This window comes from Drosophila novamexicana, unplaced genomic scaffold (genome assembly GCF_003285875.2).
Source record: "Drosophila novamexicana strain 15010-1031.04,08,12 unplaced genomic scaffold, DnovRS2.1 tig00000960-arrow-arrow-pilon, whole genome shotgun sequence".
Classification (NCBI taxonomy): domain Eukaryota; kingdom Metazoa; phylum Arthropoda; class Insecta; order Diptera; family Drosophilidae; genus Drosophila; species Drosophila novamexicana.
The window spans coordinates 1,149,273-1,165,848 of record NW_020824833.1 but is presented as its reverse complement, the minus strand read 5'-3'; the positions used below and the strand labels follow the sequence as shown (position 1 = coordinate 1,165,848).

The following is a 16,576-nucleotide window of genomic DNA, read 5'->3' as shown; positions in this document are numbered from 1 at the left end:
TATGAACTATATAGAGCAGTATATAAAGCCAAAGCTGAAAGCTTTCAGAAAAGCATGTCTATGCGTAGGTTATATATATATATATATGTATATGGTATTATCTTGTTTTTTTTCTTTTATATTCTTTTTTGTTGTTTAACTATTCTATTCGACGATCGTTTGTTTATAGCATCCGATGTGTTTTTAAGCAGCATATTTGAGAAAAAAAAAAAAACAAAAAAAAAATGTTACATCTAACAGCATCGTCAACTTTATCATTATCATTGTTGTTGTTATCAGTGTTATCATTATTTGTATTATCATTATCATTATTGTTATTGTTATTGTTATTATCAACATCGAGACTTGGTTCGATCGATCGTTCGTACGCTCTACTGGCTAATACTAAAAACTGATATTGAAGTTCAAAAATGCTTCTGTGAGCCTACGTCAAAATACACTAAAAAGAATTATCGTGTAACTTTTGTGTGTAACACTTTTTCATATGGTCATCATCATTTCGGTTATTTTGCTTTTCCTTATTTCCCTTTCCTTTTCCTTTTCTTTTTCAATGTATATTCATCTTGGCCGGGATCGCTTGCAAACGCGTTGTAACCTTATGTCCTCCTCCTCCTCCTTATTACCCCCCTGCCCCCTCCCCGGCATATCCACAATGATGATCCCTACCCCCCCTCCCTCCCCGTTTACCCTTTACCCACCACTTACGGCTACCGCTATCATCATTCAGCTGCATTCTTGCTCAGACGCAGGCGGGCGAGGAGCTCCTGCTGCTGCTTGAGCTTCGCCTTCAGGAGCTGCCGCTTGAGACTGAGGTCGCGCTCCTCGCTGGTGAGATGCTCGCAGAGCTTGGCCGCCTCGCGCAGTATGTTGACCTTGGGCGCACGCTCCTTGTCCCGTATGTTGGGTATCTGCGTCTTCAGCGCCTCGAACAGATTCTTGAGCCCGATGCGCCGCTGACGCTCCATATCGTTGTGCAGATTGCGCTTCTCAATCGTGTCCGCCTCGTCTATGCTGAGCTGGCGCTTCAGCATGTTGCTGCTGTTGTTGCTATTGTTGCCGTATCTGTTGCTGATGGCGTTCACACTGGGACTCGTATTCGCGATGCCAGCGCCAGAGCCGGAGCCGCCTGTGACAATGGAGTCGAGCGGGCTCTTGTCATCCAAATCATGGAACTTGGACGGCCGCTGGGCGTAGCCGGCGTTCACCTTCTTCACGCGACTCTTCTTCGCCGCGACCAGGCTGATCATATTGCTGCGCTTGTTCGAATACATCCTCGACGTGCAGTCGGACATGTAGTAGGGCTTGCGGCCCTTGCCATCCAACATCGTTGCGGGCGGCGTTGTGCAGTCGCTGATGATGCTACTGCTGCTGCTACTGCTGCTGCTGCTGCTGCTGCTCTGGGAGAGGCTTTCGGGCGAGTAGCTGGCCGGCACAGCGCCGGCGCCCTGATAGGGCGTGCTCGATGGCGAGGCGTAGCGCGAATTGACTACGGACTTGACCGGACTGCTGCTGGCCGGCGTATAGGGTAGATCGAATCGTTTGGATTGTAGGATTCGGGCATCACTCGAGATTTTGTAGGCGATATTCGTTTGCAGAGCGCGTCGATCACGATCCGATGGATTTGTGGGCAATTTCTTGTCATTGAGCGAGACAACGTCGATTTCCTCATCTGTAGCGAGAGAACGAGAGTCAGACAAAACGAGCTCTAATTAGTAACGAGTAGCGAGTGACGAGTAAGTTTAATTTGAATGCAAAAGAGAATCCTTAAATATGAACATATCGAGAAAAATATAGCAACGAGTGAAATTGAAAAAGTAGTAAGCAGCTGGACGAGTGCCTTGCCTTGCAACGAATGAACAGTAACGAGCAACGAGTGACGAGCAATTTCAATTTGAATGCAAGAGCATCCCTTAAATATCACATAGCTAAAGAGAATCCTTAAATATGAACATATCGAGAAAAATATAGCAACGAGTGAAATTGAAAAAGTAGTAAGCAGCTGGACGAGTGCCTTGCCTTGCAACGAATGAACAGTAACGAGCAACGAGTGACGAGCAATTTCAATTTGAATGCAAGAGCATCCCTTAAATATCACATAGCGAAATCAAAATAGTAACGAGTGGAATTGAAAAAGAACGAATAACTGGACGAGTGAGTGTCTTGCAGCGAATGTACAGTAACGAGTTGCCAATAACTAGCTCATATCAAATATAATATAATAATATTATATACTAGTACACAAGCCTCGCAAATGTCTAGCGAATGTCAACGACAGTTCAATGACTACCCAAAGCATAGCAACACGATGATGTCATTGTGTGTGTGTGTGTGTGTGCGTGCGTGTATGGGTGCGTATGTGTATTGCGTGGGTGGGCGGATATGAACGGTGGAGGGGGGCAGGAGACGGGCGTTATGGCCCACGCAAAGCGGATTACTGTGTCAACGTTGCGAGGCAAGTGGCCCGACGACACTTGCAACAGTATCAGAATTCAGGAAGCAATAGATTTGCGCACAGACAATGAAAAGCGAGAAAACGCAACCCCCCTCACCCCCTCCCCCCCACACTCGCCCTAAATTGACTTTTGACGTCAGAAAACTTAAGATGGAGGTGGTTGGTAGAGGTGGTTGGCGGGCGGGGCAGGGGCGCCTTTTGCGTGGGTTGCGCAACGCACTTTGCAAAAGCAAGAACTACAATTATCACAACTAAGGCGTGAAGGCAAGGCCGCCGATAACGGCTTAACGCAAATTTGCTGTTTTGCATACAGAAAGAGAGAGCGAAAGAGAGCCAGAGAGAGAGAGATAGAGAGAGAGCGCAGTCTACACTTCCTCTGTTGCGATCTCTAGCCACCCGCGACCACCGCGGGGGGTTTCAGCTTCCGTTGCTAATTTGGCTCTTCCGTTGGCGCGCGCGTCCATTGAACCAAGTGGCGTCGACGTCGACGCAGACGCCGCCGTTGTTGCAATCAAATGTAGGGCCAGCCCCATTTTGAATGCGTTTAATCAAATTACAAAAACTGCCGAAAAAATATATAAGCGAATGAAAAGAAAATGCGAAATTAAGAAACTTTTGCTACAGCTTATCAAGCTGCTACTAATCCTTCCCCCCTCCCCCTCCCCCCTCCACCTCTCGTCACACCCACAATCTGTCCCTAACGAATATTTGCACAAATGCTGATAACACATGTATGCATGTATGCATGTATGCATGTATGTGTACATGTGTCTATGCGTGTTTGTGTGTGTTTGCCGTTAGCCTCGGCAACTGTGCAAGCGAGCATAGGACAAAGATCAAAGGAGAGGAAGAGCGGAGAGGCGGATTGTCCAAATAATAAAATAAAACCTAATGGAAGAGAGAGCTTCAAAGTTCAAGCTGCAAAGCTTCAAGTTCCGCGCTCGATATTTCAAGTCCAAGTCCAAGTCCAAGTGCAGTGCAGCAGAGCGAGCGACCGCAACCGCGACCGCGACCGCAGTGAACGAAATCGAAATCGAAACCGGGTGAAAGAGAGGGGGCAAGAGCGAGAGGGAACTGAAGAGAGGCAGCGGCAGCCAAGCGTTGCCCCAGTGGGCAACCACCTTTGGCAACATGTTGCATGAGTCAATTGCGGCAAAACGTTGCATTATCATCAATACACGTTTAACAACAACAACAAAAAAGTCACCCAACCACCACCGAACGCGATGATGAACATCATCATGCTGTTGGCTAGACAAGCAGCAGACCTTACCCGAGACCCCAGCAAGAATGTTGCCCAACGGCCATTTTTTTTTTTTTCTGCTTTGCTTTGCTTGCAGCCGCAGCAACATCAATTGGAATGTGGCCGCAGCAGCAACAATGTTCCTCTGCATGTTGCTGACACAGCACAAAATGTTGCTGTGCACTTTTGGCATTTTTTCCATTTTCTCTTTTGTTTTTTAAAGACCACCACAAAAGCTCAAAGCGGAGATGAGCAAGAGAACGAAAGACCGCACACAAGCGTCGACATTGCATGATTTGCATTTTTACGAGGAGGCGGCCGACAAGTAAAAATTGTTGTCAACAACAACAACAACAACAACAACAACAACAACGACGACAACAAGAACAACAATCACCACAAATGGCACCTCATAAAAACATTCCAAACGTTGCACAAATCGATCAACTGAGAATGCGACTATTTTACCACTGTCAAAGTGCAAAAAAAAAAAAACAATTATAATGAACAGCAGATAAAGGGGAATGCATACAGCGGGAGGGGCTGGAAGTGGTGCAGAGTTAGGTAGCAGGCAAAGCTTACAGACGTAAAACAAATGCATAAGCTAACAGTCGCAGCTTTAGAGCTGCTGCTGCTGCCGCTGCTGCTGCTGCTGCCGGCGTCGCAGCTGCTAACGAAAACCAGACAAACTCGTTTACAGCGCTGACCGACAACTTGGCAACTTTTGTTGCTAAGCGCGCCAAGATCAAATCAAGACAACAGCTAGCTAAAATAGTAATAATAATAATAATAATAATAATAATAGTAACAATAAAGCACAATTGCCAGCCAAAGCACAGAGGAAACAGCTTGTTGCTGTTGCTGGCGTAGTTAATTACAATTGCAAATAAAATGCACACACACACATACACATGCACACACACACGAGCACGGCACTTAATAAGTTGCGCAACTTTTATGCAGCTGCCGGTTGCCTGTGGGCGGCAAGCGAAGAGCAACAAAAGAGCAACAATAAACACAAACACAAACACACGCACACATTTGCCCTATAAAATTTGCATACGGAGTTTAATTGAAAAACGAAAGATGCACTGCGCCAGAGGACAGCACAAAAGGGACAGCAAATGACAAGTGCATTGTATAATTTACGGCAATTCGATATGAAAGAGCGTGGGCACACATAGAGCGAGAGAGCGAAAGAGCGAGAGAGCGGGGATCAAAATGCAGCACAGCGTATGTACATATGTATGTATGCATGTAATTTCTACAAGCGGCCAGCCAGTCAGCCAGACGCAAATGTTAATTTCGGCGCAGCAGGCGGGCAGCGACGTCGGCGTCGGCATCGACGTCATTGCTGCCCTCGGCTACAACTACCGCTGCTTTTGATAATACCCGAGATAAAGAGCAGATAGAAAGAATGAAGACGAAAAAGCTGTCGCTGCTGCTGCTGCTTCTGCTGACGCTCTGCTCTCTCCCTCGTTTGCACACCACTTAAGCACACAAACACAGGCGAAAAAGCTTTAAAATTGAGCAATGTAAACACAACTGTATACGAAGCGCGCAAATGAAATTGAAATCGAAATAAAAGTAAAAATGGCATATGATGTAATTCTCACATGAGGAATTTCAAGCCTATAAAAGACGAGACGCAGAAAATTATGAAGATACAGTGGTACACAGGCGGCAAACTTTGTTGCCCACTGTGCAGCGAAAATTCACAAAATACTTATAAGAACAAAACTATTATACAAATCTCTAGCAACAACACAAAGCTGGCGACAATATGGCAACGCCCTCGCATCGGGCAGCGGGCAGCGGCAAGTAGGGGTGCTGGGTGTGGTCGTTCAGGTTGTTGTTGTACGCTTGTTAAATTGTTTAATAACATTTCTTATGTTCAATTGTTATTTTTGTCGTCTTTCTCTCTCTCTACCTCTCTCTCTACAACTTGTTCTCTCGCTTTACGCGGTTTCTGTGTTCTGTTTACGTTTTCTTGTTCTTACGCTCTTTGGACACACAGAAAATATAATCAAAAAGCCAACACCAAAACAGGAAGAACTAGAAGAAGCACGAATTTCAAAAAACTCGTTTCTTTTTTTTTTTATTGTGGTTTATTCATATTCCTGCATTGCAATCAACTGGAATTTCACGACACTTTTGACAATGATTTCATTGTGAATTCGAATAATTCACAATTTACATGTGCGCATTTACGTACATATTATCAGTTTATTGGTTTATTATTCATGTTCCGTAGAAATCTAGCTGATTCTTAGAAATCTCCCATGACGACAGCATTTGCAATTTCATTGGACGTCGTACAGTGCCCGCAAAACTGTGTTCCCACGCTCGCGTAGTGCCTGTCAAAGTGCAGGATGAGGCGTAGCCAAAGCCAATTGCAACAGCAGGGGCGGGGGCGGGGGCGGGGGGTGCGTGTCTATGCTGTCAGCATGTGTTAGCAACATGTCGCTGGCAGCAACAACAGAAGAAAAAGCGCGCGTTTTGCGGTTTTCTTTGCAATAAACAGAAAGAAAATAATATCGAAAAAAAAAAAAATTGCAATTGCACATCAGCAAAACACAAACGCGCAGTCGCTGCGCAGTCGCGGCTGCCTGCTGCCTGCTGCTTCCCACGAGAAGGCAATTTGTTTTTGTTGCTGTGCGCTTTGCCCGGCAGCTACAAGAGTGCATCTCAAGCTGCAACATCTGCAACATCTGCAACTTGTTGCCGCAACCAACAATTGCGATTTAATGCTCCGCCTGGCCCACACACACCGTTATGAGTCATCCTGGAGCCTCACCCTGTTTCAAATGACAAATGTCACCAGATCTAAAAGCAGCAAAAAAGCCAAAAAACTATAAACATAAAAAGTCGTTAAGAGAGGGGAGGGGCGGCGTCGGCGTGCACCGCCCACTGGCAGTGCCGCAGTGCGCCAGCGTCTAACACACACACACATATAGAGAGAGACACACACCCATACGGTATAAATTATTAAAATGACAACAATGAACTGCGTCTGGCAACATTTTGGGCAGCGCTAGCAACATTTTATATTTTTGCCGTGCCAGGCTAAAGTTTGGCAACATTCTGTTATATGTACATATATGTATGTATATGTATATCTGTACATTTGTACATATGTATGTATGTATGTACATGCACGACGCAACGTCTCCAGTTAAGGCAACAACAACTTCCAACCAAAAAGGGAGGCTCGTTGGCGTCGGCATCGTCGTCATTGCCAAAAAAAAAAAAACAGTAAAATAAAATGAAAAAATGAATAAAAGCAGCAGCGCATGGGGAGTGCGTGTGTAAAGAGCAGCACAATACGCCGTCGCCGTCGACGTCGACGTCGACCTTGAGCATAACAATTTATTGCTAAACGTGTGCGAATAAGCAGCATAATGAACGCTTGCGAGCGAGCGAGACACACAAACTAAGAGAGTGAGTGACAGAACGAGACGCACACGAAGAGAGACAACAGACAGTGGCGGCAGCGGAGGCAGCGGCGTGCGCGTTTGTGGAAGCAAAAGACGCGCCTAGCAACAGCGCGCCACGTAGCAAGAAGCAGCACAAGCATAGCAGAAGTACGAAAGAAAAAAAATGTTAGCCGTCGTCGTCACAGCCTTTGGACCATTGTTAAAGCTTTTTGTGTTGTCGTTGTCGTTGCCCTTCTTCTTGTTGTTGTTCTTGTTACTGGGTGGTATTTTTTTTTTTGGGGTTGGGCGAATGTTGTAACTTGGCGCTAAAAGTTGCCACAGCCAGACGCATAAATTTGTGCCCCCAGCGAAAGTAAAATAAAATAAAACAGCTAAATATGGTAAAAGGAATGTTGAACAGCATTTTCCCACATACACACACACACACAGACACACACGCATATATATACACATATACATTCAGACTCTTTGCCCACGTGCGCCGCCCCCCCCCCCCCCCCTTACTCGATGTCTGCACACAGCACGCATCGTCGCACTATTTCTGGTTAGTTTTATTTAATTGGTAATACACACAACAAAAACAACAACAACAAAAACAAAAACAACAACACTCAAGCTTTTTCTCATAAACTTTTGCGTTCCTGTTTCGTTTTGGTTTCTACGCACTATTTTATGATTATTCGACCTTCGTTCAGTTCATTAGCATTCTTTTTTATTTCGAATTGGATTCGGTACTCGAAATAACACACGCATAGCAGCAACAACAACAACAACAACGACAACAATAGCAGTTCGTTTAGTTCTGTTTCTCTTTTTTTCGTACGCATAGCAAAAGGTGCGAAAATGCCAATAAAACAACAATTACAACAACAACAACAGCTGCTGCCAGCATATAAGCATATACATAAGTAAATAATATGTATGTATGTATGTATATGTATCACATGTATATGCATGTATGCATGTATTGCATGTATTGCATGTATTGCATGCACACATGATCATCTATTAGCAAGCTAGCGACACCTAGCGGCAACTGAGGATCAATAAACACTCGAAAAGCTCAAAGTTAACTGTTACACATAACTCTTTGCTCTTCGCTCTCTTTTCAGCGCAGTCCCGTTAACATTACAATCTCGTCTTCCCGAATTGCTAATGAAGCGTCACGCGCACACTTGCGCATAGCGACAAGCACAAGCTTTTAATCTGCAGCACGCACCTGTTGTAGTTATTGTTATTGTTGCTGCCGCTGTTGCTGTGCGTACAAATTGAAATACGCAAAAGTTTGTTCAAATTGAGTTTGATTTTGCCTTTTTGTTGCCAAGTGTCGTGCGAAACACTGCGTGTGTGTGTGCGTGTATCAAGTCGACTCGACGCTTTTCTTTCGACAAATTATTCATTCACATACATACATACATACATACATGCATACATATTTATGTTACGTTTTCAATTATCAACGCTGCCCAACGGCTGCTATCAGCAAAAGGCGGCAACAACAATTCGTAGCGACTTTCGCACGTTGCGCGTTTTTTTTTATCGTCTCACGCGCGCGACTTTTTGGCAATCGCATTCACCAAAGCACACACACATACACATAACGAATACAAATTCATGTATGTGCGTGTGCGTGTAAGTGTATAGAGAATTCGAGCAGCATCAGAGCCAAAAAAATGTTTATTGTGTGGGCGTTTTTCGCTAATAGTTGAACACACACACACACACACACACACACACAGGCACACAAAACTATTTACACACATGAAATTGGGCAGAGGCAGCGAAATATATCTGCGCCTAGTAACAGGCACACACGTAAGTATTATAAACTGTTAAACTACATAACAGTATTTATTAATAATGAAGCATTTGAGCATATTTTTAACAGTTTAATGCAAGCTATCGAATAGAGTATTGCAAATCCGAGTCATTTGCGCATCTCTATCTAATAACGGTAATCGTGTACCGTTATCGAAGGCGGCTTTTGCTTGCTTTCATTCAATTATTAACGGCAATGAAATCCTCGTTAAAAACACTCAAGCCTTGGCCTGTTCGTTCTCTCTCTCTCTCTCTCTCTCTCTGCCTACGGTAACTAAAGCGAAGAATATCCCATAGAGAACATGTCGCACCCTGAATACTCTTGAAGACTAGTAATAATACTAGCACATTAATACTGAGCCCATTTGCACGCACTTCAACGATTCGTAATTTACATGTTACCGATATCTTCCTTATCATTCCTTATTATATAACAATTGGTAGATATCTTATTTCGCACGGCACACAACATCACTAATGTACATACATTCTGCAAGAGTATTTCATATAAACTGACCAAATTCGCTAAACGCGACGTCGACGTCGGCGTCGCTGCCGCTGCCGTCTGCAATTGTGAATCTGTCGCTGAGGCAGTGCGTCGCGTCATGGTAAACACAAGAATGAGCGTGCGAGCGAGAGAGAGCGAGAGCGAAAGACATACCTGTGCAATTTTGCCGGCGTAGACGCCGAAGCCGACGCGTCGGTTGCTGCTTGACGGCAATCTGAGTGCGCTTGTATGCATGTTTTGTTTTGCTTTTGTTTTCGCGTTTTATTTTATTATTATGACAGATATCACGAAAAAGGTAACAATAATAATAATAAGTGCGATGGGGGGGTGCACAGGGGAAGCAATAAGAATTAAGGAACCAGATTGCCGCCCATGCATGCATGCTTGCATGTCTGCGGCTGTATGTGTGTGTGTGTGTGTGTGTGTGTGAGTATGTGTGCATTGGACTGCAGTTTGTGAATGAAAAAGCTTTACGCGCCAAATTGTTGTTGTATTTGTGTGCGAGTAAAAGGTAGTAGTAGTAGTAGCAGTAGTAGTAGTAGTAAAAATGTAGATTTCTTACTGCGAGGGTAGCTCAGTATGTTTTAGACTGTTATAATTTGATTCTAACAAGCAAAGGAAGGGGCAGCAGGAGCAAGGACTTTGCAAAAAGACATTGAACCCATAAACTAAAACCAAATCAGCCTGGGTGAGCGGGCGCAGGGTGTGGCGGCGATGACGCCACGTGGCATGAGCGCAGACATCCTTGAAACATGGGTTGTTGGCCACAAACAGAAAAGAGAGAGAGGAGAGAGAGAGAGAGGGAGAGAGAGCGAGCGCGTGTTTAAGAGAAATGGCTTTTTGGGCGTAGCACAAACTGCGCAAGACGTCGCTTGGGGATGCTTTCCTACAATGTGCGAGAGGATGACGCCATGGGCCCGCGGGCCGAACAGCTCATCAACACACACATACATACACGCACACACACACATAGAGAAAGCACATAATGAGCCATGAAAGCCACGCGCCATCACTAGCTGTAGGAAAAAAAAAGGGGGGGGGGGGGGAATATGTGGCGTTGTGTAATGCGTAGGCTAGAAGGCGCCAACGAAATATACAAATAATGCCTGGCGAGGGGGGGGGGGGGTTGAATTTGGTGCTGGAAAAGGAAAATCAATGAAAGCTTTTTGCCAGCCCGAAAAGACAAAAAACAAACATCACAACGACAACCGGCAAAAGTGCGCTGCCGCTGCTCTCAGCGTGTGGGCGTGTGTAATGCGTGCAACAAAAGTTTACTACGTTTGCTGTTGACGTAGGCGATCGATTTTTAGGCGCGTCATCGTTTGCCCACACTTCAGCAGCAGCGCAGCAGCAGCAGCGCAGACCAACACTAGTTGAATGTCTGGGCGAGGCAAAGGATGATGAGATTATGAAGTGTGAGCAAGGGAGGAGGATGGAGGGTGGAGGTGAGTTCGCATTACTTAATGCCGTTCGATCGACAGACTGACAGACAAGAGAGCGCAAGAGAGTGCGAGAGCGCGAGAGAGCGGAGCGCAAGCAATGCAATTGTGAATGCATTGGACGAGTGCCGTTGTAACGATGGCTCGCGTAGACTAAAAATAGTAAAAGCCAATAATAGCTGTTGTCTGTGCTTTGGGTACAAACTACAGTAATATACACATACACATACATATATACAGTAAATAACTGTGCAAGGGCAGCAGCATAATTGAAAGTAGATACAGAGTATAACAGTGCTCTTGTATACCAGTAGAACGCATATGTAATTGTATAAAGTGTTATATTGGGAGATAGCTTTAAGGGATTAACTCACCAGAATCGGAGGGCGTGTCCAGATTAGTCTCCACCTCGTTGGAGCGCGTATAACTGTGATCGCTTATGTGCCGCATGTAGTTGCAATCGATCGAGGCAGCCGAGCCGCAGCTGGAGTTGCCCATGGAGCAATCGCCATCATCTGAATCACAATCGGAACTGGTCGCGTTCGTTGCCGGCGGCGACAGTGTGACAACTGTTGCAGCCGCTGACGCTGCCGCTGCCGCCGCCTTTGCTGCGGCCTTTGCTGCGGCCTTTGCTGCCGCCGTTTGCTCCGACTGCTGATTGAGCACCTCAAGCACATCGCTGAACTGCGGCGCAGTCGTGAGCCGATACGGCAGATCGATGCGCTCCTTGCTCGTATTCTGCAGCTCCCGGCTGAGATGATCGATGGCAGCGGCGCTGCTCGTCAGCGCAATATTGTTGCTGCCCATGACGCAGGCGTGCAGATCCACATTGTGACGGAATTCCGGCAATATCTCATCATCGGGCAGCACAAGGCAGTTGTTGCTGCTGCTGTTGTTGTTGCTGGCTGTGGCCAAGTCGATAAGACGTTGCTGCTGCTGTTGTTGCAACAGTTGCTGCTGCTTGTGCTGCGTGTTGCTCTTGCGCAGCAGCGAAGTGCCTGGCGGTATATACGGTTCAATGTGAAGCACTCGACTTGGTATCGCAATTGTTGCTGTTGCTGCAGCTGCAGCTGCTGCTGCTGTCGCTTTGCCAGTTGACCTGCAACTGTTGCTGTTGATTTTTCTACTGCTGCTGCTGCTGCTGCTGTAGTTGTTGTTGTTGTTGTTGTCGCTGTTCCGCTGGTTCGCTTGTTGCTCCTCCTCCTCCTCCTCCTCCTGCTCATCCTCCTCTTCCTCCGGTTCGCGTTTGATTAGCAACGTGTTGCCCGTGACAAAGGCTGGCGGCACAGCGCTGCTCTCGCTATAACTGGACGCAGCCGAATTGCTGTTGTTGTTGCTGTTGTTGTTGCTGCTGCTGCTGATGTGTTTGTTGCTGAGTATGCTGCTGCTGCTGCCGCCGCCGTTGCCAATGCAATTGGCCATGTTGCTGGCGAACACGGACCACATGCAGTCCATATTGCGTATCTCGGGCTTTATGTCCAGATCGCCGAAATCGTCATGGTGCGAGATGCTCAGCGAGTGCGTCCGATTGGCCGCGATCCGTTCCACATCGTTCTGTATGCTGGGCAGCCTGTCAGCCAGATCGTTCAGGTTGGGCATGCCGCAGTCAAGTAGATCATTCAATTCGATGTCGTCAAGGGTGGGGCAATCGTCATAGTCGTAGTCGCAGCCCGTCATAATGCCCCCGTTGCAAACGGTCGTCATCTTTCGGCTGGTTTATTTGTTAATCTTGTCCTGGTTGGCAAGTGGGCTGGGTGTCCTGATATAGCACAGTTTCTAGCTGCAAGCTGGTTAAGCGAAGAGAAACAACGTAAATATTGAAAATAAGTGTTGGCAAATGTTCTACATAAGACTAGTGTTAGACATGCTCGTTCCGATCTTTGACATTGACTAGACTAGCGGATACCCTGTACCCAAACGGCCGTCAGCTATCAATCTATCCCAATCTCCATCTACAGTCTAGAGTGTGGAAATATTTTGATATTGACTAGACTAGCGGATACCCTGTACCAACTCAATCTACTTTCTAAAGTGTGGAAATATTTTAACTTGTCCATAAACTAGAATCCCTTAGAGACGCCTCGATTTGAAGACACGAATTGCGTGACAGCTCGTCTAAATATTTTGCATTATATTGACATTTTATAGTATTTTTCATTTATTTAATTTTCTAATCCATACGAAAGCTTTTTTTTTATATTGAAATTAAAATTCTAGTACTTTCTTATTGAACACACACACGCAACATTTTCGATTTGCTTTCTTCTTTGCCCAATTCTTCATTTCATTTTCTTCGATTATTCGTTGTTCTGCAGCCTCATCCTTGCGAAATAGATACACACACACATACATACATACATAGGCGCTGCAAGTGCGTATAACACGATTTACAATTTACGAAGTCGCCATCTTGAAAGCACGAAGAAAAGAAACAGGACACACGACATAGAGAGAACATTGTCAAAATTGCTGTCAGTCTTGTCTTGAATTTGATTTTCATTTTCATTTTCAGTTTCACTGCGCTAACACAGTCGCTGCTCCCTTTGCCGCTGGCGCAGCTGCTGACGTCGACAGCAGTTCAGAGAAGTTATCAGAGCAATGCGAATGCGAGAGCCGCTTTTAATTATAAATAAATTGTTTGATTTTATTTGATTTCCGATCCAAATGACTTGGCAACACGCGGGCATTTTGTCGTTTTGTCTCAAATATTTTACTCGCACACACACACACACACACACACACGCGCGCGCGCGCGCACAAGCGCCACTCGCAATAACAGTTAACTGATAAAAGCTGATCTCTTCGTCGCATCGCATCCATCTCTGTCCCCCTCTTTCGCGTGCTTGCTCTTTTATTTGCACGAGCAAAAAACGTTACACGATTATCGCTTGCGCTCTTTCCTCTTTGCGCTCTTCCCTCTTGCCTCTTCCCACTGCAGCACTTGGCACTTGCACACAACTGACCAAAACGGTAAACTGCAAAATATTGACGCGTCGCCCCGACGTCTGTGTCTCTGTGCCTCTTGCCCCTTCCTTAGACGCACGCAAGAGAAAGCGAAAACGAAGGATACTGCAAACTTCAAGAAATGCCGGCATAGTTGTCGCCTGTGTGCGTGTGTGCGCGTGTGTGTGTGTGTACACAACACGAAAAGGGCTTTAAGTATGCGTCAGTGTGTGTCTGTCTGTGCGTCTGTATGTGTTTCTCTCAGTCGTGCTCTCGACTTGCTTCTTACTATTTTTCTTCTACTGCTTCTAATTGCAATATGCATGCACATACATACATACCTACATACCTACATACATACATACATCACTTGAATTCAATTTTAGTGATTTCGCTTTTCTAGTTTCATTCTTACACGGAACTTACCTTAACTGCGTATATGTCCCGGTAGAGGAAATTAAATATTTAATCCAGATTTGTAACTGTTGTTATTAAATGCTGCTTCCGCTTTTCCTTTTCTTTTCTTTTTTTTTTTTTGTTGCACACTTGAAATTGTCGTAACAGAACAGCAAAAAAAAATATAGACACCCGAAAAAAAATAATAGCAGTGTAAGCGAAGCTGACTGCTAGCAAGACAAAAAAAAAATAATAGTAATATTCACACTAAAACTTTTACGTTGAGCCGCCGCGTAGAGTAATTCTTGCTTCTCCTTTTGAAGCTTCTTCTGTGATGCTCGCAGCAGCGAATCGTAAGCGAAGGTGAAGAAGCTGCATCTATTGCTCTCCTCCGTCTATTCTTTTGACACACGCACACAAACGCACGACGAAGCCACTCGCAATTGGAGCTAACAATTGTCTCAACTTGTAGCGGTATTTATTTATCTTTTTTCTTTTTTTTCTTTTCGTAACTTCACATTCACTTTTGCTGAGCAGAGAAGCTTTGCTCGCAGACTTTCGGCTGATGTTGCCGAATCAGTCGAGTTAGTAGTCGTAGGAATTGAAAGAATTTTGAGAAATGTCTAGAATTTTGTATTTCTGCTTATTTTTAGTGGCGTGTCCGATTTAAAGAAATATTTTATTTTTCTTTTCGCACTTGTAATTGATTTTTGGTACTCTCTATTTAATTTTTGTTTTTTTGTTTTTTTTTAAATTAGTCCGACCGGAATTTTGTGGTTTCTGCTTATTTATTTATTTTTAATTTTTTTGGTAACTATAATTGTATTGTTGTCGTCTTTGCCTAGTTATGAAATTTCAGATTATTTCATATGAATTTGATTTGATTTGTTTTTTATTTTTTTGTTGGGCGGGAAACAGCCAAAACCTACAAAGACGAAGAGCCAACTACGCGCCGCACGTTCATCCGTGCCGGAGTCACAAATAAGAGTGTTCAGAATTTAAAGCAGATAACTCAAACTTACAGAAATCGGCGTGCCCGCACTATCAGCTGCTGTATTTCTCTCCGAGCGTGGTGAGATGGTGAGCTTAGCGACGAGCGCTAGACATTGAGTAGAAATCGTTTGGTGTGAGTTGTGGTGTGTATTATTGTGTTTGCCTGCTTGTTACACACATGCACACATACATGCATATACGAATTGTGACTTGGCTGACTCAATGTAGATTTCATGAAACAGCGCAGCGAAAAAGCTTCTAAATAGCTCACGTGTTTCGCTCTCAGTTAAACTGGGACTCTCTGTTTATTTACCTTTGTTTTTGGGCCCGGCCGGCCGGCCGGTCGGCCTGGCCAGGTTTTGAGTACAATTTTTATGGAGAGTAAGCGTGAGCGTGTGCCGGACCGTGAGCGTGAGCGTGAGCGTGAGCATGTGTGCGCGTTTATATGCGGCCATGTATTGGGCCTCTTGTTTGTTTTGAGTGAAATCGACGATATCTGAGTTTTGTTTACAAAACAAAATGCGTTTTCTTGTTGTGATTGTAACGAAAATAAACAATAACAATTAGGTGAAATGTGCGTATGCAAATGCATGTGCGGGCGAATTTCTGCTATAATTAAATATGCACATATATGCATGTATGTACATATGCTTGCGCGTGTGTCTGCCCACTTGTATGCATGTGTCTTAAATCCACACACATGCACACATCTATGATGCATGTAGGTGCTTGCGGCGCATTAACGCTGCATGCGTGCGTGCGTGCGTGCGTGCGTGCGTGCGTGCGTACATATGCACACACACACACACGTGTAATTTAAGCTGCTTAAGCTCCCCCCGCCCACATTCTAGTCAACAGTTGACAACTCCAATTTCAGTTTTAGTTTGTCAAGTTGATTGAACCCATGAACTTTGTGCGGCAGCTGAAAGCAAAACCGAAACTAAAACACAACAAAAGCAAACAGAAACAGAAGTAGAAGCAGAAGCACAAGCAGAAGCAGACGCAGCGCAAAGTGAATAACAAAATAAAAAAGAAGAAACAGCAACTTTATACGATGCCTTGAGGTAGGTTTCATATCTAATTAAATTATGGGCACCAAATGTGCAAGAAGAAGAAGAAGTTCTGCTCGGACAGGCTCGACTAGGAGATATCTTATATACATATTCACCTAATGCAATAGGCAACACACACACACACACACACACACACACACACACATACATACATATTACATATATGCATTGGAAAAGGACAATTCTTTTTTTGCATAATTTTTGTGTGGGAGAAGCATCGATAATTATCGATTTGTAGGCAACGGCATGAACGATATGTTGATCTTGTTTTTCG

General features: G+C 44.8%; 1 protein-coding gene across 1 annotated transcript; it reads right to left on the bottom strand.

Annotated features, from left to right (window-relative positions):
• Window positions 1–710: 710 nt before the first annotated feature.
• LOC115765429 (myc protein) lies at window positions 711–14,967 on the bottom strand. The gene is made up of 4 exons (XM_030708974.1): window positions 14,267–14,967; window positions 12,092–12,684; window positions 11,272–11,998; window positions 711–1,669 (listed from the first exon to the last, which is right to left on the bottom strand). Exons 2-4 carry the CDS (start codon window positions 12,599–12,601, stop codon window positions 720–722), a joined length of 2,187 nt encoding a protein of 728 aa, XP_030564834.1. The 5' UTR covers window positions 12,602–12,684; window positions 14,267–14,967; the 3' UTR covers window positions 711–719.
• Between the last annotated feature and the right edge of the window lie 1,609 nt (window positions 14,968–16,576).

Coding starts and splice junctions, on each gene's coding strand:
- LOC115765429 (XM_030708974.1), bottom strand. CDS start 12,601: ATGACGACCGTTTGCAACGGGGGCATTATGACGGGCTGCGACTACGAC. Junction 11,999..12,091: donor AGGAGGAGGAGGAGGAGGAG/CAACAAGCGAAC, acceptor AGCAACAGTTGC/AGGTCAACTGGCAAAGCGAC. Junction 1,670..11,271: donor GGACACGCCCTCCGATTCTG/GTGAGTTAATCC, acceptor CTCTCGCTACAG/ATGAGGAAATCGACGTTGTC.